The sequence below is a fragment of the Perna viridis genome, chromosome 5, assembly GCF_037379345.1.
Source record: "Perna viridis isolate PV_CMFRI_1.1 ecotype Kerala chromosome 5, ASM3737934v1, whole genome shotgun sequence".
Taxonomy (NCBI): Eukaryota; Metazoa; Mollusca; class Bivalvia; order Mytilida; family Mytilidae; genus Perna; species Perna viridis.
In genome coordinates, this window is record NC_142449.1 from 48,301,705 (window position 1) to 48,328,284 (window position 26,580).

General features: G+C 31.7%; 1 protein-coding gene across 4 annotated transcripts; it reads left to right on the forward strand.

Annotated features, from left to right (window-relative positions):
• The first annotated feature begins 1,400 nt into the window (after window positions 1-1,400).
• LOC148618039 (uncharacterized) lies at window positions 1,401-26,282 on the forward strand. Of its 4 annotated transcripts, none has more exons than XM_088585864.1 (25): window positions 1,401-1,508; window positions 5,720-5,778; window positions 6,047-6,132; window positions 6,852-6,925; window positions 7,802-7,905; window positions 8,246-8,435; window positions 9,183-9,311; window positions 10,170-10,318; window positions 10,719-10,842; window positions 11,221-11,338; window positions 11,706-11,811; window positions 12,150-12,381; window positions 12,817-12,977; window positions 13,401-13,697; window positions 14,122-17,169; window positions 17,511-17,636; window positions 18,251-18,409; window positions 19,013-19,364; window positions 19,646-19,798; window positions 20,185-20,290; window positions 20,614-20,735; window positions 21,111-21,382; window positions 21,714-21,905; window positions 22,326-22,418; window positions 24,686-26,282. In XM_088585864.1, exons 2-25 carry the CDS (start codon window positions 5,743-5,745, stop codon window positions 24,743-24,745), a joined length of 6,489 nt encoding a protein of 2,162 aa, XP_088441990.1. In that variant the 5' UTR covers window positions 1,401-1,508; window positions 5,720-5,742; the 3' UTR covers window positions 24,746-26,282. The 4 variants fall into 4 exon arrangements, with proteins under 4 accessions (XP_088441990.1, XP_088441993.1, XP_088441991.1 ...); XM_088585867.1 differs by having other exon boundaries at window positions 24,768-26,282; XM_088585865.1 differs by having other exon boundaries at window positions 21,114-21,382.
• Window positions 26,283-26,580: the final 298 nt, after the last annotated feature.

The following is a 26,580-nucleotide window of genomic DNA, read 5'->3' on the forward strand; positions in this document are numbered from 1 at the left end:
TATGGTTTGCGGTCAGGTTTTCCGTATTATAGCCTGGCAACCCCAGCATGTAACACGCTAGGGGTACCCCATTCCACCACCTGGGGCACACATCCCAGTTTCTCTGTGGGCAGAGCGCCTAGCACCGGGCTAGGTTTCTGTGCACTATTTAGTCGCCTTTTACGACAAGCTTAGCGCTGCCGCAGGCCTAGTTATTAACACCCAGACCTGCACGGGGCACAGAATATTGGTAGTCTACTACAAAAAAATATCATTGAAACAATTTATGTCAGGAATTATTCATATCAAATAAACAATTTGCAATCACTGAGGGCTATAAGAATAATATATCAACGGGATTTTCACATTCGCATCATTTATAAAGATACATTATATTACATGTCAAATCTGTATCACATGTCGTATCAACCCGATACTCCTATATCACCCAAGGGCCACCAGCCCAAGAGGTGATCTCCGTCTAGTAGGGTTGATACTGCATATGATAAAAATTTTGACTGTTATATATGTACTATACACCAAGCTGTACAATATAGGCATATGGATGTGATAAATGGTATGCGATATAGGGTTTAAACAATAGCGTAACGAATTATAATGCATATAAAAAAAAACATACATATTTATTTGAAAACATTTGATATACATGTATGAACGAGAAAAATACAGAGTGTATTTTAATGATCACCGTGTAATGAAAGACGTCTGTATTAAGGAGAAAAGTGTTATTAGTTGAAATATTGACTTAAAATAAATGCAATGCCCTCATGTAAATGAATTTATTTGGATATTTTTTAGCATTTGAGAAAATGCGAAACCAGCTTCGAGTAAAATCGCCCGTGCCACGGGAACCACGGAGTTGAGATGCGTTGACGTTTTCTTATATTGTACGTGTATAATTTGTGTAACAAATCGACAACCTTTCGTCAACCAAATCTTTGAATTACATTATTACAATAACTTATTATTATTTGGGATACGTTTTTCCATAGGGTTTATATCTATCTATATATCATTATGTATTATACATGCATATAGGCCTATAAACACGATAATGGACATATTTATTTGCTCAAACACATGCACATTTACAACAAATGGTTATGGGATGAATTAGCACAATACAATTATAAACACGCTAAAGAACAGTAATATATGTAACACATATATATTACACTAATGGCTATGATGTGACAGTGATATTTATCTTTGGTAAAAATAGACAATAAAAATGAAGTTAAGTATGTTCAATTTCAAATAGATCTGAGATTTTAGAATTAATTCATGATTTTTATCAAGTGTTATCAAGTCCGATTATTTGAAAGGTGCGAACTTATTTGTGACGAGTTGTCATTGTTTTTCTTTATTTCCATAAGTTCGTTTCGCTTTTTTAAATTCGACAAATAAATTCAAAACGAGACTGACCGCTGAAATTCAAACTCGATCAATAACAACAATCAAATGGAACACATTCAACCTGAAAATGAGTGTATTTTTTGTAACTAATGGTTTGTATTGCGAAAAGTTTGTTAACTTTTTAGATGTTCGGTGTACGTAACATTTTACATAAACCAGGTTTTGTAACTTCGTATAAAAACGCCCCCTTCTCAGGCTTCTACAAGTTCTAGCCTTCAAATTTCAATGCTTTTTTATCCTGTCTCATATCATTTCAACACAATATTTCATTTGCAACGTTTTTGAAAAAAGATCTTAGATTTATTTGTTCAGAAATTAATTGAAAAGTCAAACATATACTGTATTTAACAAAAGAGCATGTGTGTGACAAAATTGCAAAGTACCAGCAGAATTGAATTTGAACCAGACACCGCTGCCCCTGACCCTGGCAGTAATCCCTTTGGAATCAGTGTCCATATAACTCTCCAGAATACAAAATGTATGGGTTCATTATCAGAAGAACATTCTTTCAAAGAGAGAACAATCAATGGAAATTTATAACATTACACTTCATTTTTCTTTGATTCATGTGCCACAAGAATAGATGTACAGTCATTGTGTACACTAGTGGACGCTATTGATGAAAAATATATTTTCCCTTTATTTTCTTAATGAATTCTCCTTCAACTTAAAGATTAATGAAATCACAGTTTAAAATTACATTGTTTCATGCTCCCAGTTTTCAGTGGAGTCTGAATTGCTCATTTGCTTTTGTTACTTTGTACATGTATGTATGATTTTAGCTACTTCATATTCTTTGTTGGGTATGTCTGGTCTATGTCCCTGGATTACATTCTTTTGATTGCTGCTATAACCTTGGTTCCCTTGATTATTCTTTCATTAACCTCAAAAAGTTATTTGGAGCAAAATGAATTCAGATATTCACCTCAGGATTTTTATTTTACAATTTCTTCATTGAATATGGCGATGTTCATGCGCAAATTATTTCTCAATGAGTTAAAATATAGTCCTAAGTTCCTAATATCAGCAGTGATTTAGCTAGCGCTCGCCATTTTCGCCATTGACGAATGATTTTCGAAAGTGGCGAATTTTTCTCGTGCATGATTTCGTCACTTGATATTTCGCTCCCCCCAAAAAAAAATATCGGTAAAAAAGCCTCTGATGTTCCCATGACCCCATAATTGACAACTTTATTACCTTTCCCAAGCCAATTAGGGTTTTACAATAAACAATCATGACCAATGTTTTGATTGCATCACCTTTGATCACATCTTGCTTGATCACCTGGTTGAGGCTAATTATCCCGACAAACAAATTAATTAACGGTAATGATTTGTTTGTTGAGCACTGTGACACATTCTCAAAGTACTCAAAGTGTCATCGTATGTATTTAAAATGGAAAGATGTTTGGATTTTTCAATCACAGTTCGAATCGCAACTATGTCCGCCATTACGAACTATTTTAGTTCGTCGTCACATGACAACGTACCTAAAGGTCAAAAGTCTAAAAATAAGTCAAGTACTACAAAGAGTCGCAGTGATCAACTATTAAAGTCAAAATTTAAACCAGAGTGGTCAAAGATATTTCTATGCATATACTACAAAGATGGGGCGATGTACTGCCGTGACTGCCAAGATGCTGGACTTACCAATACATTTTCCATCGGAAACAATGCATTCCTAAAAGGTAATATACAGAAGCACATCAACACTGCTGATCATAAACGGGCAGTCCAGACCAAATCCATGAAGCCAGACTTTGAGCAAGGATTGACTTCAGCCAATAAAACACACGAGTCAGATGTTACTAGCGCACTCAAAAACATATATATAAACTGAGGAATAGGTTGAAAGTGGAATCAGTGAACACTCTTCTTAAGGTTTGTCTCCATCCTTCTGATATGGGTTCCTTTGATTTTAAGAGGGCTTTCACTTTGTGGTGCATGGCTAAGAACAGGAGGTTTATGCATTACTGATCAAGTAAACAGTGCTTTACATTCTTAGACACATGCCAACAATAGTAGCTGATGTATATAATTTTTAGATTTTTACACACATGATATGTATGACACAGTAAGAAAGTATTTTTTTGCATTTTTTATTCATGAATAGTTGCTAATGTAGAAACTGTATGTTGTTATATATTTTTTATTAATATGAATTATCTGTTATTTATATACCAGTGCTGAAATAGAAATAAACATTATTATTTATAATATAGTTGTTTTAAGTTTATGTATATACATGCATGCTGATAAATTTGCAACGCGAAAAGAAAAAACAGTATTGAGATTTAGTCTTACGCAAAAGTGACTAATGGGTTGAAAATCCTGGCTAAATCCCTGTATCAGCTTGGTAACAAGTTAGGGACTAGTGTTAACCCCAATGTAGAGTACTACCGCTCATGGTGACCTTGTTTTTTATCCATTATGAAAAAGTTTTCTCAATATGAAATGTTATTGAAAAATGTGAATATTTGTGTAGTTTTAAGAATTTTTTTCGAAAGAAGTTTGTTTTTAATTTTATTATTTTATTATTTCAAGTTACAGACCCAACCTGAATATATTTTGATTTAATCTAGTATTGATCATTTAATTGTGACTTTCTTTCATATATACATGTACATATACAATTTATAAACTATGGGAGTTTGCTCAGTTAGCTTGGCTAGAGGAGAAACTATAGCTCAGTTACATTTGTAGCATGGCATTCCAGTGTCGGGAGTCTTGGTTTTGCAACAGTTGGTTTTGTTTAAAAGCAGGGTTTTAGCTAGGATTTTGAGGGCTTTGGTCACTTTTGCATAGAGCACGAACGACATATTATGGGCAGCAGAATTTTGTATCATAAACTAAAGACAAACACTCTTGTTATATTCATTTTAAGTTTACAGACACAGGCATAACAATAAATACAATAAATATTACAACAAAGTGACTATTGTTTTCTATAAGAAAATGTGTGTTACTTAATAAAATAAAATAGTTACTATTAGAAAAATAGTAAAATAGAAATTTTTTTTTACATCATGACAAAGCTATGATGCATTCAGTCAAAAAAATAGCTACTATTTGACATAAGCTACTATTATGGTATGATCTGACACTCAACTAATAAGAGAAAATCCTCCTGTCCTTTACCAAACACCACACCTCAAAAGCCCTCTTCAACCTAAAACTCCTCAAATCAGAAGGATGGAAACAGATCTTTAGAAGAGAATTGATTGATGAAACCTTGAGCCTGTTCCTAAGATAGGTCTTGGTCAGATAGTACCTACTAAATCCCCTCTCAGTCACCAGAAGATAACGCAGAAACTAGACAGATAGTAAGGAGGTTGGCCACATTGGCATAGTCATCTGTAGAATGTTGCACTCTGTAAGCGGTTGCTGCATATCTTACTGCTGGGTGGTAATTTTGTAGTGACCTTTGACCCCAGATCATGAGTAGAATTGAAGACATTCGTAATATTGGAATTTCGTTTCAAGAAGAAAAGAGAATCATAAGATAAATATTTATTGTTGACTAATACTTCCTAACTTTCCTCTATTGCGTTAAAATTAATTGAAATCCATGAGATGACCAGTCACACATCAGACATTGTTTTTGTTTGCATTTAAATTTCTAAAAATAGATAGCTATATATGTTGCAAGGTTTGTGAAAGGTTTGTTTTTATATGGGAGTAAATATCGGTCGGTATCCATTAAAGATCAAAATTGTTAAACACAACTAATCCTTAAAATAAGGATATATGTAAGTTATATTTTAAACGTACTTAAAAGCAGAAATGTCTTGAGTGAACTCAAAGCTTTTTTTGGCAGTCAAAAACGACTGGCTGAAGTTGTGAGAATCCTGGGATTATCTTTTGTGGTCCTAATGATCAAACAATTGATAAATTGTTGTTATTTTAAAGGATTATTAACAATGCACATATCAGGGATGCCAGGTTAACAACAATAGAATGTATTTCACACCTGGTTGACCGGGTAATTATCAAGCTTGAGGTCATAAACTTGTCAGAGCGTAAGGCCAGGCGAAATTATGTAACTTTCGATTGACAGTTTTTAACAACATTTTTATGTAAGGTGACGAAAATTTATCTGAAATACTTTTTGAATGGAAATTTTTTATATACTATTCAAATTTTAAGTGACGAAAACGATCTAAAACATTTTCGTTTGAAAATGACGAGCGCTAGCTAAATCACTGTTTAAAAGATGACTTTTGTTCTTTTCTACCTTTTCATATTTATACCACATTGAAGCACGTTGTTTGTCTGTTCATTATTAAAACATTTTTTCTTAACAGGTTTTTAACAAAAGAAACTGAACATGGATAACAATAAAAGAAAAGCTTTGATACAATGGGTAAGTAAAGATTATTGATATTATTAACACATTTTTCACAGAGAGAAATTCCAGTCTGTACATAAATTGGCTACTTGTGTTGACATATTGTAGGGTTGATATTGAAGGTTACCCAATTGTTCAGGAAAAGTACAAGTAAGTAACCTAAACTTTTTTACTAATATGTGAATCAGATGGAAATTGGTAAATATTAATTTTAAACAATATGAAAGTTAGAATTTGTATATATGTACATGTACAGATATTTTCTGTAACTTCTATTTAATAGGTTAACATACTGACTCCTGGCCCTCCAGTCAACTCAATTCTTGATTTAGATGATGGTATAGCATTTGTACAGCTTCTGAAATTGTCGTAAGTGTCTTCTTATATGATAAATAAATACATTATTTGAGTTAAGATTTGACTTATTATGATGTTTATTCATCACCTGAGGATGTAAAGACAGAAATGGTTTCACTGTTTATCCTTCATTTTCTAACAGAACTCATATTGGATTGAAGATTGAAATATTTTTGTTAATCACAGATTATAGCAATTTATAGTAAAATGGTACCACTAGCAATACAAATTATTTAAGCTTCTGAGTATTATACATAGCTCTGTAGTTCAAAATCTGCCTTGATGCACCTGAAATTTTGCAAAAGTAATTATTGCTGAAATGTATTTAGACCAAATAAAAAAATATGAATGGTTTTGGTAACCTCATAGAAAAAAAGGGTCTGTAGATAATTTTTTTTAAGTTCATTCCATGAGTTGGAGTTGTCATTTTCATTAATTAATACCACTTCTGTGTCCTGTTACCATGGTGACTGGTCTTAGTAATGGTGGATAGCTCTGAGCTTATTAAGAAAAAAACAAGAAGTGAATAGAAAATTATGGTTGGTCATTTTTATTTCATTATTATTTTTTTCATTTTGGCAATAAAAATATCTAGGGTCAGTAGTATAAACTAGAGATGGTCAGGTACTAGAACCACACATTTTTTTTTATTTGGCCTTAAGACACCTTTCTTTATGCAAATAAGAGTACTGTGATTATCTTTGATTGTTTCTATGTATCTTGTATTCCAGTGATGAAGGACTTATTCCTGAGGATCCGAAAACAAAACCAGACAGACTTGATTTTGTTAAGCAGTATCTTGAAGGTAGGTTATGTGACTTGGAAGTAATATTAATGTTTATAGCCTTTCTATGTCTTAGGTAAAGTACTTTAGTCTGGCAAATTGGTATTTCTGTCATCTTTAAATTTTATTTAGAAATTTGTTCTTTGGTACTGATACAGCTGGAAATATATATTTATGAACACTAAGCAGGGATCGATTTTCCCATTTTTTATCACTTGCTAAGAAAAGCAAGTGCTGATTATTTCTACTTGCTAAAATAAATTTTCACTTGCTAAATTTTTTAATATGTAATTAAACAATTTAAACAGCTAAAATACAACAAACGACTATTGGTTAGGGCCATAAGGTACAGTATTTGGCCTCTTTGTTTTCTGTCCATTATACCACCAGCGTGTAACAAATGGCCTTGGCTCAGAACTGTCCAGTGCCTTCCCACTCATGCCAATTCTCAATAAATCAAATATATAAAGTGGACTATCATCTGTATTTTCTGCAGGGATCGACTTTTACTGGAAAATTTACCGGTAAATTTTAGCGAGTTTTGTCTCCATTTACATGTATTTATCGTATATTTTATGTCAAATAAACTTTTTGTACCTACCAATGATGACCTGTCTGTCGAGTATTTAGTACAGATCTTGCACCAGATTTTAGTGAAACTTGGCAATAAAAGAAACACTTGCCAAATTTTGCTGGCATGATTTAGCTTCAACTTGCTAAATTGAAATTCCACTCGCATTTAGCAAGTATTTCCAGTAAAATTTGATCCCTGCTAAGTATGCAAAGAGAAGAGTCCTGTGAAGTTCATAAAATGTTTTAAAAGGTAAAGTTTTGCTATGTATTTGTCTGAAAATAGGTCTATCTTCCGTTCTCATAGATTTATCTGTTCTCTTTCAGGGTTCTATTCTATGACCTTATGCCCTGGAAGTACTCTATTGAACTTTGACATAGTCAGCCAAGAGATTGTAAACAGAAAAGATAAAGAGTGGGAACTTGGAAAGGTTTGTCTGTTCAAGTGATTTTTTTGGTTGAAATTCACCACAAAATTGTAACTGCTTTTTTATACAAAGTCAATGTTCTATGTGATGTGAAACTGTTGTAATTTTAAGTCTGAGACTTAATTTTCACAAAGAATTCTCTTCCATTTTCACTAGTGTATGATTTGTTCTCTTCCTTTTTCACTAGTGTATGATTTGGGACAAAAGAGACAAAATGTTTTTGAATAACAAATTCACATGCAATGTTTTAATTATGGAAATAATTACACTATTTGAATTTTTTATGAGAACCCAAGCTGTTATTGAAACATTTGTCTCACTCAGTATTTTTGAATTCTTCAAGATATTACTAGCATTATTGGTAGCATGTATTTTGGAGAAGAAGAATGATGTCTTTGTTGCCAAGGCAACAGCTCTGTCAGAATCTGTTCAGATGGAAATTATGCAGATGTTGCAACCTATGATTGTAAACTCCCAAGATATTGGCAATCATTTGAGTGAAGACTTCTCTGATATTCTGAAGAAAACAACAGGTTTGTACTGCCCTTCTCTTTTTTTGTTTGTTTCTAGTGTTTTAGTGTTGTTTTTTTTTTATTTATTAGTTTAGAGCAGTAATTTGTGTTTGTGTGACTTGTAGAGTAGAAGAAATGTAGTTGCTTTGGATTATCATGTTAAAAATACTAAAATGATTTTTTTTATTGCTTTGTAAAATTGCAAAGTGCTTCAGGGTAAATTGAAATTTATTAATCATGAACATGTGAAAAATCATGTAAAGTTATAGACAAAATAATTGTTTTTTTGATTTGAGTCTAAATCCCTTTAGGGTTTAGTTGTGAAAATTACTCAAGACGATAAATACATGTACATGTATAAGAAAGAATAAGATATATGATACTCTTGAATTGTACAATGCTCATCTTTTGTTGAGATGTAGGTTTTGGTAATGCTTGTCTGTACTGTTTTTGTTTGTAAATCTAGGTTTTATAATCTATTGAATATGGATCAAAATTGGTAGAAAATATACAATTAGTAGCTAATGGCTCTTGCCATTAAGTAGGATTTGCTTCCTAAAATTCTGTTAAAATTTTATGACTGGAAATTGTTGGTAGTTATTTCCATTGAATTGTATTAAAACAATATTAAATAGAAATTATTCAAATTAACTTCATTTACATTCATAAAGGACAATAATTTAGTAACATTTGGTGATGGCAAAGTAAGGTTTTAACTATACATTGAAGGCTTACTTCCTAGAACAGCATTCCTATTTTGTTTCTTAGACATGAATGCTCACCAAGATGCTGCTCTTTTCTTCCAACTAGTTAACCAAGGCAACAACATGAGTAATAGAGTAACTTCAACACCAACTGTCGATCTATCCTTCAACCTGAGTAGATTGTCAAATCATGGTACATATAATTTCTTTCACTTGTGTCACACTGGACTTTGGTATATTGGTTCAGAAAACTGGATGAAATTTGCTGGAATAGGAAGTCTTTTAAAATTTGTCATTTTTAAAAATTCAAAACAATTTACCACTCATTTAGTACTAGCACATGCATTTTCTGATTGTAGAACTTGAATTCAGCAAAACTTAAATGCTATGATTACCTAACCTAGTATGGTTATCCAAAGTCCATGTGTTATAAGTAGGATTGGTTTTCTCACATCTGCTGTAACACTGTTTTTATTTTATAATTTTATTGGTTCTGACATACCAAAACCCTTTATAATTATTGAAAGTATATAACTTTTGAAACTAATGTAGATGGTTTATGTTTTTAGTCAGAATCAATGAGATTTTCCTGTTTGTACATGTATTACTAACAATTTTGTGTATTGATGTCCTTATGCTAACCTGTTTATGATTGCTGGTTTCAGTTTCATCCTTTACTCATATATTATAGATATTTTTCTAAATTTTAGTGAATATTTTGGTTAGTTTTGGTCAATGGTTTTTGTTTTAAGTATTACAGATTTTCAGAAGAAACTTCCAACGCCAGATTTTAATGAATGTTGATATTTAAAAAAAAAAAATTGTAATACCATAAATTACACATAAAAATTATTTTACATATATATTCTGTTTATATTTGGTCCATTTCACATACACAAATGGGACCTTACATGTATGTGCATCTTCTTTGTGAATCTGTCTAATACTTTATTTGAAGAGGTAGTTTTTATGAAACAATGCCTTATTCGCCCATATTCTGATGATATGTTAAAAAAGAAATAGTTTCCTTAAAGGCATGTTCTATTTTTAGGAATAGGAAGTCCAGTATCTCACCATCATGGGTTAGACATGAGTCTGGGAGCATCAGAGATAGCCTCACCTCTCAGGATGATGACCCTAACTAATTCTCCAGGTACACCTTTAGCAGCTCTGATGCAATCACCACAGTTGGCTCAAAAGGTAATCTGAATCAGAGATTGTCTTCAATTTTGCACCACATGTTACTCTGGATATGTATGCTAAACCTCTTTTTTACAGGCCTTGTATTTGTAATGTGAGAAAAAAATATTTTTGGCAACAATGAAACAAAGGCAAATTAAAATTTTGTGGATAGAATTCTAATTAAAACTTAATTCCAAATTATTTATAAAAAACAAGATTACCAATATCAAATTGGGAAAATATCAGCAGTTGGTTTGCTTATGTCTACAGAAATTCTTACAAACACAGATTTATAGTTACAATTCTTACTTTAATCGTATACTTCAGACATTGCCAATTTCTGCTTCCCTGTTGTTCTTCATTTTTCATCCTTGTTTCAAAGATTCTTGATCTTGATTTATAATTTGTCTACTTTCAGGCTTTGATAAGACAGAAGGAGAGAGAGATAAAAAAGCTGGAGTTATCTTTACAAAATGAACGACACCTGAGAAACGAGTTAGAACTAGATATACATGATAAGACTAAGTTACTAAATGAAAAGGGTGGGTACTAACTCTTTGTATGTGACCTCTAACATTTGAATGTAGACATTTACAGATGGTTTATTTATATTTGATATTGTATAATGGATTTTTAATTTGGAATTGATCATAAATGTAATTTAATGTTTACATATCATTTAAACTATTATTTTGAATGGTAGATGAGTTGTACAGTAAGTAAATCCTTTTTGAACCTTCTTGGTGTAGAAAAGCAGTGAATTATAGAAATTAAAAGAATAAGATTTTTTGGCAAAAATAACTTCAATATATACAATGTATGATACCCACAGTGACAAAAAGTCAAAATCTTTTGTAAAGAGAAACAAAATGAAGTATGATTACAATACCAATTATGTTATTTCCTTTTTTGCTTAACAGAACAGAAAATTAAAGAATTTGAAAATCACCTTAAGGAACAGCGTAAAATTAAAGATATAATGGATGAGATTGATACTCTAAAGATGGAGAAAGAAAAAAATGAAAAAGATTTAAACAGGTATATCAATCACCCCTTTAGGATGTTAAACCATAATCGATCAATCAATACATTAGACTTCCATAAGTAAAAGGAAGTTGACACCATTTTCCTCCTATACACCAAGTTGAAACAGATGTTCTCTGGTATAAAAGAAGAACACACATGGGCATAATGTAGGGCAGATTTCTTGTATTAAAATTGGTACAATATACAAGGTTTGCTGTAAAAAGATATTCTTCACCCTATTTATTACTAATCTTCTACATGTAAAAAGCTTAATTTTCAATAATGTAATTGCATGAATTGAGAGGAAATAGCTCCATATCGTGAAATAAGTCTTGCTATTGAAATGTATTTACTTGAATGACATTTAAACATTTTTCAGACTGCATCAAAAGTTAACTGATCTACAAAATATCAAAGATCAGTGCGTGATACTAGAGCAGGAAAACAGGCAGCTGTCCAGTGTTATCTCAGACATGAGAACAGAGGTATTTATATCATACATTATAATTTATTTATTTGTTTAAAGTGGAATAAACATGGGGAAATAAGATTTTTAACATGCTGTCGTTACATACTTGTACAGGTGAAGAAATAAACTGAATTCAAAAAGTGTTAAATCCTGCTTTTTTTTTTTTTAAATACTAAATGTTATCAAGACTAAACATGTGACCAATTATAATTTTAAAATATTTAAAATCCTTTATACATGTAAATAATGAAGCAGTGTTACAGTCATATTGTGGATATACCATTACTTATCAGATTCAATGTAATTGACAATCATTAATGCTCTAACAAATATCAATGTTTATTTCTACACCAGTTACAGACAATGGAAAGTTTAAAGAAGAGTCATGAAGATTACAGAACACAGAGTCACTTTCAGAGTGTTAGAGTGGCAGAGTTGGAAAGTCTGGTACAGCACAAAACAGCTCAATTAGAACAGAAACACAATGACTATTTGAACTCAGAAGAAAAGGCAAAGAATCTGTCTTGTCAGATTGTATCCTTAAAGAATGACATGGAAGAAATGGAGGAAATGATGACTTGTAGAGGTAAGTATTTATTTAAAGGACTATTTACAGGCTATATTAAGTGTACATAAAGTTTGAATGGAAAAACAAATTGGATGTGAAAAATAGAATATGGTTTACATTAAAAAAAAATCCTGATTATATACAACCATTTTAAATCGGAAAACAAGAAAAACTTAAGATCAATGAATATAGTTGCCAGCATTTTGATGGCATTTCACTCTCTTCAAATTTTTAATTATCAGAATTTGAAAAATTGAGGCTTATACATGTACAGTGGTTTGTTTAAGAAACATACAATATAATAACACAGAAACATGTACAAAATTATATTTATATATGACTAGTTGATGTTGTTTTTTGATATCATGAGAGTAGACTCTGAAAAAAATATCAGGGAGTAAAACAAGAGGTTGAAGTAGCTGTATGTGATTATCTTACATCTGATTACTACAGGTTCAGTGGTTGGAGAAAGTATGGGTGTCATCAGTGATAAACGCATCAAAGAATTAGAGGAGGAAATGGACCATATAAAATCTACCTATGTTGAACTGACTAAGTACGAACAACTCCAACAGAAGTATGGTATTGTAGTAGAGGCCAGAGATACATTTGAGGTTTGTTATATTGTCCTTTCTGTGGTTAGTTTCACAAAAAGTTGTAGGGGTAAAATCTGTTGCTTTGACTTTTCATTAATTTTGCACTGATGACTTTTTGTGAAATCTTCCACTTATCCTTTGTAAAATTTTCTAAAGATTTGAAATAATTCTACAATAAAAGTTTCTTGGCTATTTGGGTTTCAAATTTAATGAATTGATCAAATAAATTAGTGAAAAAGCTGTCAATAGGTTTATGAATTTTTTTTGGGACAGATAGAAGCTTGCTGTTCAGGGCAAGTCCTACTTACCCTTTAATCATAAGTGATTTTTACTATAGAGACTGTTGACACATGGAAGTTTTCCTTATGTCTTTGCTTTACTTTCAGTAAGCAAAAGGTGTTTTATGTGATAAGTCAAAGCATTGTATATCTTCATTTTTAGTCTAAGTTCACTGATATGAATAAACAGTGTCTTGAAAAGGAGGCAAAGGTTGATGAGCTGCAAATAGACATATCCAGACTAAATACAGCAATAAACGAAATAGAGGAGTCAAAAAGCCAATTGAACCAGAAAGTAAAAGACATGGATAAGGTTATAGACCAGCTAAAACAATCTGAGGCCAAATTACTAACATCAGAGAAATCAGCATTAGAGGCACAGAAAGTAGCTGAAGATCAAGTCCTTTCATTTCAACGAGATGTTGGACGTCTGCAGACAGAACTGAAATTGGTTACTCAGGTATTATGATGGAAATGATAGTTTTTATATAGTGTTTAAAATGGATAAACAAAAACTTCTATGCAAGTGATACTTTTTATATGAATGAAAAGTAAAAAATGATAAAGAATAACACATCAACAATGACAAAGATTTCTGTTAGAACTACACAAAATGACATGATACATGTGCAGATGTACAAGAAGTCTATCAAAATCGAGAGAGCTTTGTAAGGTTTCCTATACATGTATATAATTAAATTCTTACTTAAAATCAAGATGCTTCAATCCCATCAACTCAATTGATGTTTGATCAAAGGAAACTACCACTAAAGTAGGATAAATGAAATGCTGCGAAAACATTTACTTCATGAAATACAACTTCATTTGCACTGTTTTAGTTAATGTTTTCTCAACAATAATTTATGTATATTTACCTTATTAAGGAATTGGAAAGTACTAAGATGGCCAGTGAAAACAGACGGCAGACATTAGCTGCTTCCATTGATGTAGCTGTATCCGAGAGGAAAACTATTGAACAGCGTATGATGAAAGCAAATCAGATGCTGGAGGAAAAAGTAGAAGAATTGAAAACCGATCTACAAAATGAACAAGACCAACACAATGAAGAAATAGCAAACTTAAAATCAAAAATTCAACATCTTCAGTCTTGTTTGAAACAATCAGAAATTCTCCTGGACAATGAAAAGTGGACAAAGGACAGTGTGATTACTGCTCTAAAAGATGAACTTAAGAAGACAGGAGAAGAATTCTCTGAATCTGAACAGAGATTACAGGAAAAAATTTCTGCCCTTAATGAAGTAAAAGGTGACTTAGAGGGTCAAATTATGGAACAGAAAAGGACATATAAACAGAAGATAGAACAGTTAAATGTAGAAATAAGTAGTTTGAAAACATCCTCAAGACAGAAAGAAAATGACCTGTGTGACAAGATACAAATTATCAATGATGAAAATGTTACTCTGAAGAATGAGTTAGAAAATCTCCGAACCAGTAATGAAACATTGGTCACAACATGGGAACAGAAATATAGTAAATGTGAGAGTAAATCACAGGACCAGGAGGAGGCATTGAGGAAGGAACTGAAGGCTCTACAGGATAAATATCAATGGAGTGTGCATGATCAACAGTCTCTGTCTGATGAGATCTCTGACCTGAAATCCAGTGTCAAGGATAGAGATGCTGACATTGAGAACTTACAAAGTAATCTTTCAAATCAGAAACAATATGAAATGGAATTAAAAGGTCAGCTTTCACAAGTTCAGAACAGTAAAGACAATTTAAACCATCAACTTGAAGTTCTGAAACAACAACTTGTCTCTGAGCAGGAAAGCCATTCTGCCTTGATCAGCAAGATTTCTCAAGAAAATGAAATTGAGGTCCAGCAGTTAAAAGAGGTTTTGTCCACCAAAGAGGCTAGCAGTTTAAATACAAAACAAAATCTTGAAGCATGTATCAATGAGTTTCAGACAAAACTTGAAAAGGAAATTGAGAAAGGCAAAGAAAAGGAGAGAGCTGCAAGCTTCCAAGTTGAACAGTTGCGAGAACAGCTGTCTGAAACAGAAGAACAATATAAAGAAGAACTGTCTGTAAACAGTGAAAAAACGGCAGCATTGAATAATGAACTTGAACAGTTACGTATGTCATCAGCTGTTACAGAAGAAACATTGAATAAGGAGTTATATAAGTTACAATCAGAGCTCTCTAAAATTTCAGCTGAGTATGGGGAACTGAATAGCAGGTATGTCTCTGTTACTGAACAAGAAAGAAGCCGGGATGATAGAATTAATGAGCTTCACAAACAGATTGATAATCTTGAAACTCAAAAGAGGAGTAGTGAAAGCTCTTTTGAGGAAATGAAGGAGAAAATTAATGATTTGAGTGGACAGACTGCTTTGATTAAAAAAGTAGCTGAATCTAAACAAGCTGATAATGACAAGCTCAACTCAGAAAACAAGAATCTTATTGATAAAGTTGAAGACTTGAATGAAAAACTACTGAAGGAATGTAAGGAGAATGATGAGATGAGACATAAAAGGAAAGAAATGAATGGGGTTATCAATAATCTGGAACAAAGACTATCAGAGAAAAATTTAGAAGTAGAACATCAAAAGAGTGAGCTAGAGAAATGTTTAGAGAGTCTTCAACAAAAATCTGAAACCCTATTTTCACAGGAATCGGCTTTGTCTGAACTCAAGACTGAATTGCAAACTCAGCAAGAAGAAGTCAGTAAACAAACTAAGCAAATTGATGGGCTTAATGAGGAAAGAACTCAACTATGTGCCAAAGTTGAGGCCTTAAGTTCAGAGTTACAGCAAAAGGAGGAAAAATATTTAGAAAATTTGAACTCTCTCAAGGAAAGTCATCTTCAACATTTTTCAGAATTACAAAAGTCTAGTAAGGAGAAGGAAGATCAGTTAATACAGTGTGTTGATAAATTAAAATTAGATATAATGGATTGTGATGGTGAAATCAAAAGGCTTGAAACTGAAAATAAAGATCTGAAATGTACATGTGGTGAACTGAAGGAAAAAATTAATGAAAATGATGCAATACACCGTGCTGAAAAGGACAGTCTAGCCCAGAAATTCAAAAAGGAAAAGTCTGAACTAAGTGATATTATTACAAAAACAAAGAAAGAGAAAGTGACTCTTGAATCAAAACTTTCATGTGCTCAAACAGAATATGAAGCCAGCAGTCGGACTTTGAATGAACAGGCTGACATTATTCGCAGTGATTTTCAAAGACGAGTGCAGATGCTTGAAGAAGAAATAAAACAAGAGAGAGAAAGTGCTGTAGAACTCAAAAAACAATGTGAAATGAAAGTTTCAGAAACAGAAAAATACTGGCAATCCCAACTTGAGGAGCTAGAATCTGAATACTCTCAGGCTAGTGTTGAACAAAAACAGGAATATGTTAGTCAGATCCAAGAGCAAGAAAATCGATTCCAGTCAAAGTTTGAGGTTTTGATGCAGGAAAGAGAAATGATTTTAGCTAACCAGAAGATGACTTTTCAGGAAAGGGTTAATCATTTGGAGAATAGATTGACTCAAAAACAGAAAGAAATTCAGAAGTTGAATGAAGAAACAAAAGAAGAGAAAGAACGAACTGAAACAGACTACAAACAAAAACTGTCAAATATTGAGTCACTACTAAAAAAAGAAATGGCAGATCAGAAAGAGTTGATGAATGAACTCAAACAAAACAAGGAGAGGGTCAATGAACTTCAATCTGCTTTACGGGAAAAGAGAACCAGTTATGAATCTTCTTTAGCAACTAAAACCCAATCATGGGAATCTGAAATGGAAAATATCAGAGAAGAATACACCAATAAAATGGCAGAATTAGAAAGAGAAAAGAATAGACAGATAGAAGAAGAGAAACAAAGAAGAATGAATTCAGAAGAACTAAATAATGGTGTTAAAGAAAGGATGGAAGTATCTCTTGCAGAAAACAATAGTTTAAAACAGCAGGTAGGTCAATTGGTTTTAACATACATAAATTGCACAAACATAAGTTAATGTGAAAAAAAAAAACTGAAAACTTGTGAGCTGCAAATTCATGTGGTATTTTAGTTCTGCTAATCAACTTGTGAACTGTGTAGGTACCTTGCTTTTGAAAAGTACATTATATGTTCTTTCCCAAGTTCTGCATATGGGGTGCAGAGTAGTAAAACAATTAGTACTTACCCTCTTTTTAAAAATCTTCTAGGTATATTATACCTTATATTATACATTCATTCTGTTCCTATTCATTATTTAATTATCATTCTTGGTGGAAAAGTGTTAGGTAAATGTCTTTCTTCATCTTAAAGCTTGCTGCTGTTGAAGAAGAAAAGAATCAGCTTATACTAGAGTATGAGAGGACTTTGGACCATAAAAATATCCATGCTCAGGATAGAGAAAAGTTAAAGATGACAGTAGAGAAATTGAAAGGACAGGTATATATGAGTTGAAATTTTTTGTCCTGGTGGCATTGTTTTCTCTATGACCTATTCACCATATGCATTCTCGTTATATACTTACTCCAGAAGTAAATAAGATAAGTGGGGAAAATTCTATGCAATGCCAGCAGCACTGATTAAACTAACAAGGGAGAGGCTTTAGTGTTGGACTTCTATTTGCTGTTATAAAATGAATTTTAAAAAATACAACTTCATTAATTTACACACAGTCACGCAATTACAAAAACACTAACTGAAATTGTAATGGATCCTTCTCAGGAAAGTAGTCACAAAAGCATTTATGTGCAGGAAAAGCTATTTTGTTAAATAGTTATCTGTACAAACTTGCAGGTTTGGTATTACCTATTTTTTTTAATAGATAGAATAATTATGGTAATTTGAAATGAAAAATTATGAACAAAAGTTAAGAAGAATGCAAAGATGTTGCAAGTGGGCAGGTCTTGTTCTCAGTTCTGGCTTGACAAAGGTGAAAAGAAAAAAATTGTTTCTCATGTGAAATATATAATTTGATTACACAGTAAAAGTGATAAATGACCACAATATATAAAGTAGTATTTAATTTCTCATGAAAAAATGTTTTTGAAATTTAGGCACAAAAATTAGAAGTAGAAAGAAATTTCTTGAAAGACCAACTGGAGAAAAGAGTACAGGAACTTAAAGAAGAACTAGTGTACAATGAGAGAAAGTGGGAAGAAGAAAATGAAGGTTATAAAAAACAGTACCGGGAAGAAAATCAGCAGAAAATACATGTAAGTTTAGTAATTGAAATTATTGAAGGTTTGTAATCTTTATAAAGACAGAGATTTATTGTCGCTACAGAAAAATGGAAAATGCTTGGACATCTTTTCACTTGTTAATTGCAGTATTAAATTAATTAAGAGTACTGAAGGAAATTTGGTAGAACATATTGAACAGTTTCCTATCTTCAGTATTAGGTAAAATAACAGAATAACAAAAAATATTGCCAGAATGAAAAATGGTAATAAAATTTCCACCACTTTCATACAGTAAACAAATGCCTAATGTAGATATACTACTGCATTGTTGGTATATTTTAATCTTAGTATCTGTTGTGAATTCAAATGAAATAATCCATTCATAAAAAAGTATTGTAGACCAACTGATATGTATTTCAGAGAGCAATTTATTAATTTCAGGAGGAAGAAATGAATTGTGAAAATAAATCCCCACTTTTAAATCCTTTTATTATGGAATATATGTCATATAAAATAAAATATCAGCAAAATTTAATTGATAAAACGGGAAATAGGGTGGTTTATTGAAGGTATTTATTGTTAATTAGAAAGTTACTACAGAGAATAAGAATGCTATTAACTTTAATATTATTTTAGCTACAACAACAGATGAAAAACATTCAAGAAGATAGTGAGAATAAAGATAAAATTATCAATCAATATAAGAAACACTATGCTCAGAAGAAAGAGATCAATCAATCACTACAGCAAGAGGTCTCTGTTCATACTAAAATGGCAGAGAAATACAAGGACAAAGCTGATAAACTGGAAATTGAACTGAACTCTATGAAAAACTCAAACAAAACAAAGTTTGAATCTTCTCAGAATGAGATTCAGGTATTGAGAAAGGATTTAGAGGAACAAAAACAGAAATTCAACAAGGCAGAAACTGAAGTTGCTCCCATTAAAGCTCAGCTACAGGAGGAATTGAACAAAAATAAATCTCTTCGTAAGTACCTGCCTTGTCCATTAGATACTGGGGATTTAGGAAGTTTAATTACTTTCTTTCTTTCATAATTTGTATTGGATTGAAATTGAACTATACGTACATGTAAATATTCAGTACAATTCTCTAGAGGTACTTGAAATACATTCATGCATAAATAAGACTTTTGCCTTTTTTTGTGTTAAGCACAGCAATATTCGATGACACATTTTGATTCAGACACAAATGTGTTTTCTGTATACATATTCCAGGGTTATCATTCCACATTTGTTTTTCTTTTCCAGAGAGTAAAGTTAATACTATGGAGGTTCAGTTAGATTATGCAGATAAACAATTACGAGAACTGAGACATAAGTTAGATAATGCTGGCACTGTATTCCTTGGGGATAACACCGAATTTCTTAAACTAAAGAAAGAATCAGATGTTAGTTTAATGGGTAAGATCTCACATTTAGTTTTGTCCACAACTTCTGGTGCCCAAGAGGAATGGAGGTTTTCACATTTTATGTGAAGTCTTTTATTAGGAGTGGTCATTGACATTTAATTGGGGAATTTACATTTTAGATAGTGTTTCACTTCCAGATTAACAAATATCATTTCTTGACTGCCTCATTTGTGTTTAAAATCGTTAGTCAGAAAATGTAAATTTTACGGTACTAAATACTAAGCCACATGAAAATCAGAGAGAATAGTGAAATTTCTGTCGTTGAAAACTAGAATTTTAATGGTGTTTTCATAAGCATACAGTTTTTTTTTTCAATGTGACATTTGACATTTTTGAAGTGTTTTGAAACTTGGATAATTATTTTAATGTATTTGACAGAAGAAGATGGTTTGATGACATCTTACAACCTGAGATCTTCTCGAAAGAATTCATTAGAAGGTGGTGCATCACAATGCTCTACAGAAAACCAGTACAACTTCAAAAGGTATGATAGCCATGGATTTGTGTTTTGTTAAATTATTATATGTATGATATTAAAAAGATTTTTTAATGTAATTTAAAACTGTTGCTGTGTTATTACTTGTAATATAAAAGTTTAAAATTGCCTAGGACTTGAGTATATAGTGTATTTATTTAACAGATTTTTTAAAGTTTAGTCGGCTTGTATTTTTTGGAATAAATTTTCTGAAAATTCTTTCAAGTTAATGAAATGGGTCCCATTTTAAAAAAAATGCATGTCTTTTGTGAATGTACTGTTAGTTTTATATATGCACTATTCTTAAGTATTTTGCATTCTATTTTCTGCAGTGACGAAGATGAAAAGAGCATTTCTCCGATGACTTTGAGAAGTCATAGAAGAACCTCATACTCAGACACAAACTTGAATGCTACCATAGCAAGTACAGATTCTGTGCGTTCAACAACTTCTAGTAAGTCTTGCATTAATATTTTCATATGATAAACTGGTCATATGTTTTTTCATGAGAGTATTTGGAAAATAGCAATACTTTTAGTTACGTACATAAAGATGATCAAAGAGTCACTTATTCTTGTTTATCTTATAAGTGTGAATTTTAAGTTCCAGCATGGCAATAAAAGATAGAATTCTGACATTAATTCTTACTATCATTGTCATCCTTACAATTTTTTGGTTGCAAGTTACCATAATTTTTTACCGATTAAATACCTGGAGATACCAAAAATAGTAAATGATAAAGCATGAACTAATAACTTGTCAAGAAAGCTGAAAAGAGTATTACCAATAACTACCTTTTAACTGATAATTGGAAATAACTTTTTTTCAGAAGGAATGAAGAGGTTTGTAAATGAGGAAGATGCTGAAGCAGATGTTTTAGAATGGACCCGTCTTGGTGAACTATCTCGACGAAACACACTGTGTCTACCTCATCTCAAGACCTCATATCCAGTGGAGACTCAGAAGATTCAACTGAGTATGTTCCCTGATAAGTCATTACAGAACAGTAGCATCAAACCCAATGGGTTGAAGAAAAGAAAGCAAGAACTTGGACAGGAAGAAGATATGAAAACTGACTATGATTCTTCTCGCCAGAAACAAGTAAAATTTTTAATTAACATGGTTTTAGAAGCTATGAATGGTTTGAAATTTTAGTAGCAGACAGAAAGAGTAATATTAAATCCCAATCTCTGAGATAACTAGAGATTAACTTTTCTGTGGACTTTTATGATGTACATAATATAAGTAAACCAAGTTTATTATAAGTCAATGTGACAGTAAATAAAACAAAAGTGATTTGTTAAGTTTTAGAAGTAGACAGAAGGTCAATTTAATCCCCAATTAATAAGATTACTTGGGAAATTGAGAAGTAAATAAAAACAAGCGATTTGTGAGGTTGTTAACCATTCAAAAGCATTACTGGTCTTAACAGGCAAAACATGGCACAGTATACCAGAAACCTGGTCCTCCTACCCCTGGTAATGCAGCACGAAGAAATTCCAGAGGCACTCCTGGGCGAAGTCTACATTCCCCAAGGTCACCTCTGACTTCACTCAGTAGAAGAAGGACACCAAAACGAACTCCAAAGAAGACACCTAAAAAATTGGATTCAGAAAACATAAAGGTATAATTTTTGATATATGCAGTATTTAAAATTTACTATTTAACTTTTTTTCTCCCGATATAAAAAAAGCCTCCCTTTCAGTCATTTCAATTTTATTTCTGAAGTAGAAAGTAGCACCTCTAACATGCCTATTGTGTACAAGGAAGAAAATTATCCCATATTTCCTCTTGAATATACATGTATTTGCATGCATTTTGCATTTAACTGTTTCCATTTTTTTACTGTACAAATTATTTAGGGTTTTTTTCATTTTATGTACACGTAATATTGAAGAATGAAAATGTGGGTTAAAATAGTTTTCTATTTGTTACTCTTTGTCTTATTACAGATCTTCTTTTAGTCTTTAAGTCAAATTGCTCAGGATTAAATTAAATGGATGTGGACAATATTTAATTTGTTTATTTGTTTTCTCCTTTTCAGCCAAGCACAACCTTTAGTATTGGATTTACACCCAAAAACAAACGTCTCACTAGACAGCAGGGATTTGTGTCAGCATCAAAAAGTTCCTCTAAGGTTAGTCGACTCATTGATGCCTTTGAAAAGAAATCATCCACATCAAAAACACCAGTTTCACAAAAACCTAAGAAGACCACATCTCCTTACACACCTAAAAATAAGAAGCCACCCACAGGATTATCTCACTTAACAACACCATTGAAAAATATACGGAAATTAACACCTATGAAGAATTTAGGAAAAGTCTTCAATAAATTACAGACTACACCTAAAAAAATGTCAGCTAAAGTTGAGCCGACATTCTGATTTTTCTTCTGTGTTGTGTCCGTTTTTATTGCTAATTTTAAAATAGTAGCTATAAAATGTTTCGCTGAAATTTGCCAAAATGTTCTGTTGCCATATTACTTTACAAGTCTTTTAGACTTGAATTTCTAATTTGACTTTCTATTCCATTTTTGATCAGGAAATTAAATTTCAGTACTTTAAAAGAATGTTTTTTGTAAGTTAAAGATAGGCCAGCACATTATGGACATAATTTTTTTTTCATATTTCACTGATTTACTAACAAAATTATTTTTCCTTGAAATTGCATTTTGGGTTTAAAATGAAAATATTATATGAATCACTGTTAATATTAGCAAGGTATATTATAACATTTTTGTTTTTTTTTTAAATCTACGTAACTGTCTGAGAGCCTTCATTGTGGCCTGAGGTTTTCCCTCTTATGCTTAGAAATGTGTCCTTAAATCGGTTCATCCATAGAGAATGTTAGGAAGAAATATCAAATTCAGTCTTATGGTCACTCTCTGTTAGTATTAGACTGACAACATGTCAAAATACAAATTATTTCTTGGTAGGACTAGAAAAAATTACGAAAAAAATGTACTCATGTTTGATTAGAAGCTACTGCTTTTCAATGAAAATAATTCTGTCCCACTTTTTCTGTTTTGTTTTGTTGATCACTTCAGCTGTCCAGAATGTTAACATGGTAGGCATTTTGTATATGTCTTTGAATTATTTATTGTTGACACACTTGCCCTGAACATTTGTAATACTGGTATGCCTGCTTCTCATATACTGTCAGCCTTATTTATGCACATTGTTATTCCTGTCTGAGGGCTGGTCTTTACTCCTCTCACTCTCGTATTATAATAGGAGTAGTTTACATTCGGATTAATGCAAATGGTATGTTCTTTATTCTGAAATTTGGCTTAAGAGGAGATTGCCATTTCTAGCAATTATGCCAGTTTGTAGTTTTCTTTTATTCATTTACTTGTAGAAATGATCAATCTGGAATACCAATGACTCACTACATATATATTGTCATGTCATTAATTCCTTAAAATTTGTAAACATTGTAGAAAAAGTGGTAGTGAAGCTACAAACACTATTTAACGAGTCAATTTGAAATATAATGTAAATTTTACGCTATTTGAGGGATGGAGCTATTTGTTTATAATGCATGGGTGATGTCTTGAGATGTGGGGAATATGATAGACTTCTTAGAACACCCATTCTGCACCTGCATTAAAATTTCAATGACTTCTGAATCACATACAGCATTTCTGACAGAACAATTTTTAGTCATCCATGATTCAGACACCTTCCATATACTTGATACAGAATGTGGCTGATGCTCCATCCCTATAAAGACTTGAAAATAAACCTCACTGTTATTATGGCACATAGTTCTTATTAATTGCATGTATCCAGAGTTTATTATCTGAAAATTTCTTACACAGATTTGTGTTGAAAATTCACAAGCACTATTATCTAATTACAGTTGATCATCAGAATTAGTTGTTAATTTATCCCTTCCAAATTCAAGATAAAAAGTTGGCTTATAAAAAAGATTGTTTATTTTTTATCTGGACAAGATGGGTTATTCTCCGTGACATTGATTGGTCCACAGTTAGCATTTCATATAATTCTGAACAAAATAAGGCTTTGATGAAGGGACAAATTTTAATTTTGACTTAAATAGATAAGAAGTTATTAAAATCATAAGAATTGTTTTTAATTTTTACCAAGTTATTCTCGTATTATTAACTTTTGGGCAATTAACACTTGTTCGTAAACTGCTTCACATATCATAAATCGCAAACAGGGTGGCCCTAGAGTCGGTTATTTCGCATAATCTGGTCAAAAATTAAAAACGATCCGTTAATACAAATTCAACATTAAGTAATATAGTATCAGCCCAAAGTTAGAAAAGAAATCATAGGCAATGTTGAATGTGAATTACTGATTTTTATGCTTAAAGTTTTTTTTATATTTCTTGAAAAGCAACACTGGTACTTAATAAGTTTTCATCTCTTTTTCAGGGACATCAACCTCGACAGCCCTTAGCCGTCAAAAATTGTTTCCAACAAACGGGTGTGTGATTGTATTTTATTTATTATACAGCGATTCCAGACTCTACGAAGGCTGTGTACTGGTATTGCCCATGATATGTCTTGGATATTTTGAAGAAAATTTTGTGAAGGACTATTTGCAATAAGGGCTTATTTTGGCCCCTTGTTGGTTCTTGTGAATCAATTGCACAGTGATAATACAAAATATGTTTCTTCTTTTTGTTGTTCAGTAATGCCAATTTTGAATTGCTTCATTTAAGTTGAAAGTTTAGGTACAAGTGTTCTAAGAACTGTAATTTTGTTTTCAACATATTCAGTGTACCATTGTATTGCTCTTATTCAGTGTCTAATTTTAATTTTATGGGGCCAAATAATGACCTTTAATGCAAAGTAATCCTTTACTCTCTTAAATTGGCCTCAATTTTTTTATGATTGAAAAACAGATCTGAAAATTTCTGTTGTGATATAAAAAGTTGTGGCCAGGGAATGTCAAATTCTATGGGTTGTGAAGTTTTTAATGTTGTGAAATTGATCAATTAAAAAAAACTTTTTTTTTAATTTGAAAAAAACTTTTTAGCATGACTTTTTTTTTAATTTTCACACACCACTTACGTTTCGTTTCTGGCTGGTTTTCTATGTCAGTTTATTCTATTTAACTCCTCCAGTGAGCTTTTTAGTTGTATTTATTTCCTCTTAATCTTGACAACATGTTTTTGTATGTTTGTATTTTTTGTAATACTCTTCATTGTAACTCCTCCTGTTAGTATTTATATGAATGGATAACATGTGCCTACGCTAGTCAAGTTAGATATTAGTTAAATGTATGAGTGCTATAATTGTAAAAATGTGTACTTGAAGAATGACCTATATTTTCTTACTTTAATTCTCACTCAACAGTTGCTAATTGAGCAGCTTAAGACAGTTTCCACCTGATCTCAACAAGTGTAAAGAAAAATGAGTCTCATCATCCACTTAATCATCATCATTTTATATGATAATCATAAAGGAGTTTAAAGTTCAGGGCTTGGTTTCAAAAAAAAATCTCGAACTGAGATTTTCATCAAATCTGCAATTTCAAGCAATTTGATTGGTTGAAATTTTAGCTGAGGAAGGATTTGAGAAATTTAGATTCAATTTGAGATGTTTTATGAAACCCACCCCAGGTCAAGCTTTTTTCCCTTTTTTTCCTAAATTCATGTCTTTTTTACAATTTTATTATTGATGATAGAAATAGATGGAATTAAAAATTAAGAAATTTCAAGTGGCAACTTTTTCATTATTTATGTATGATGTCTCATACAATGTACATGTATACCCTAAGTATGTTTCATTTTTCTTCATTTGCACTGCTCAATTGCTTTTATGTCTTAATTTATTTTTCATAGGTTTTTAATGTATTCAATTAAGCTTGAGCATTAGATAGGACATCATTTGCGGGAATTCATTGCCTATTTTCAAGTTCCATTGTAATCATGTATTCATTACTATAAAACTGTAAATGTGTACATTATCTTCACTGTAAAGCAGTAGGATGTCATAATCAGGAATAAAGAACATGAAATACTTATCTTGATAATTTCTTAGGTTTTTTTTCAATTCTGTTACTTTTGGTCTGAGGTACTACTGTGTGTGTACAGTAATGTCTTTATTACTGGACATTTAAATGTCTATCATATATAAAACTAAAACAGAATCTAAAAACCACAGGCTTTACATAGCAATGGTGTCCAGTACAGTAATTACAGGCTTCACATGGCAATGGTATCTAAAAACCACAGGCTTCACATGGCAATGGTATAAAAAACATAGGCTTCTCATGACAATGGTATCACAATACAAGGTTTAACATCACAATGGTATCAAAT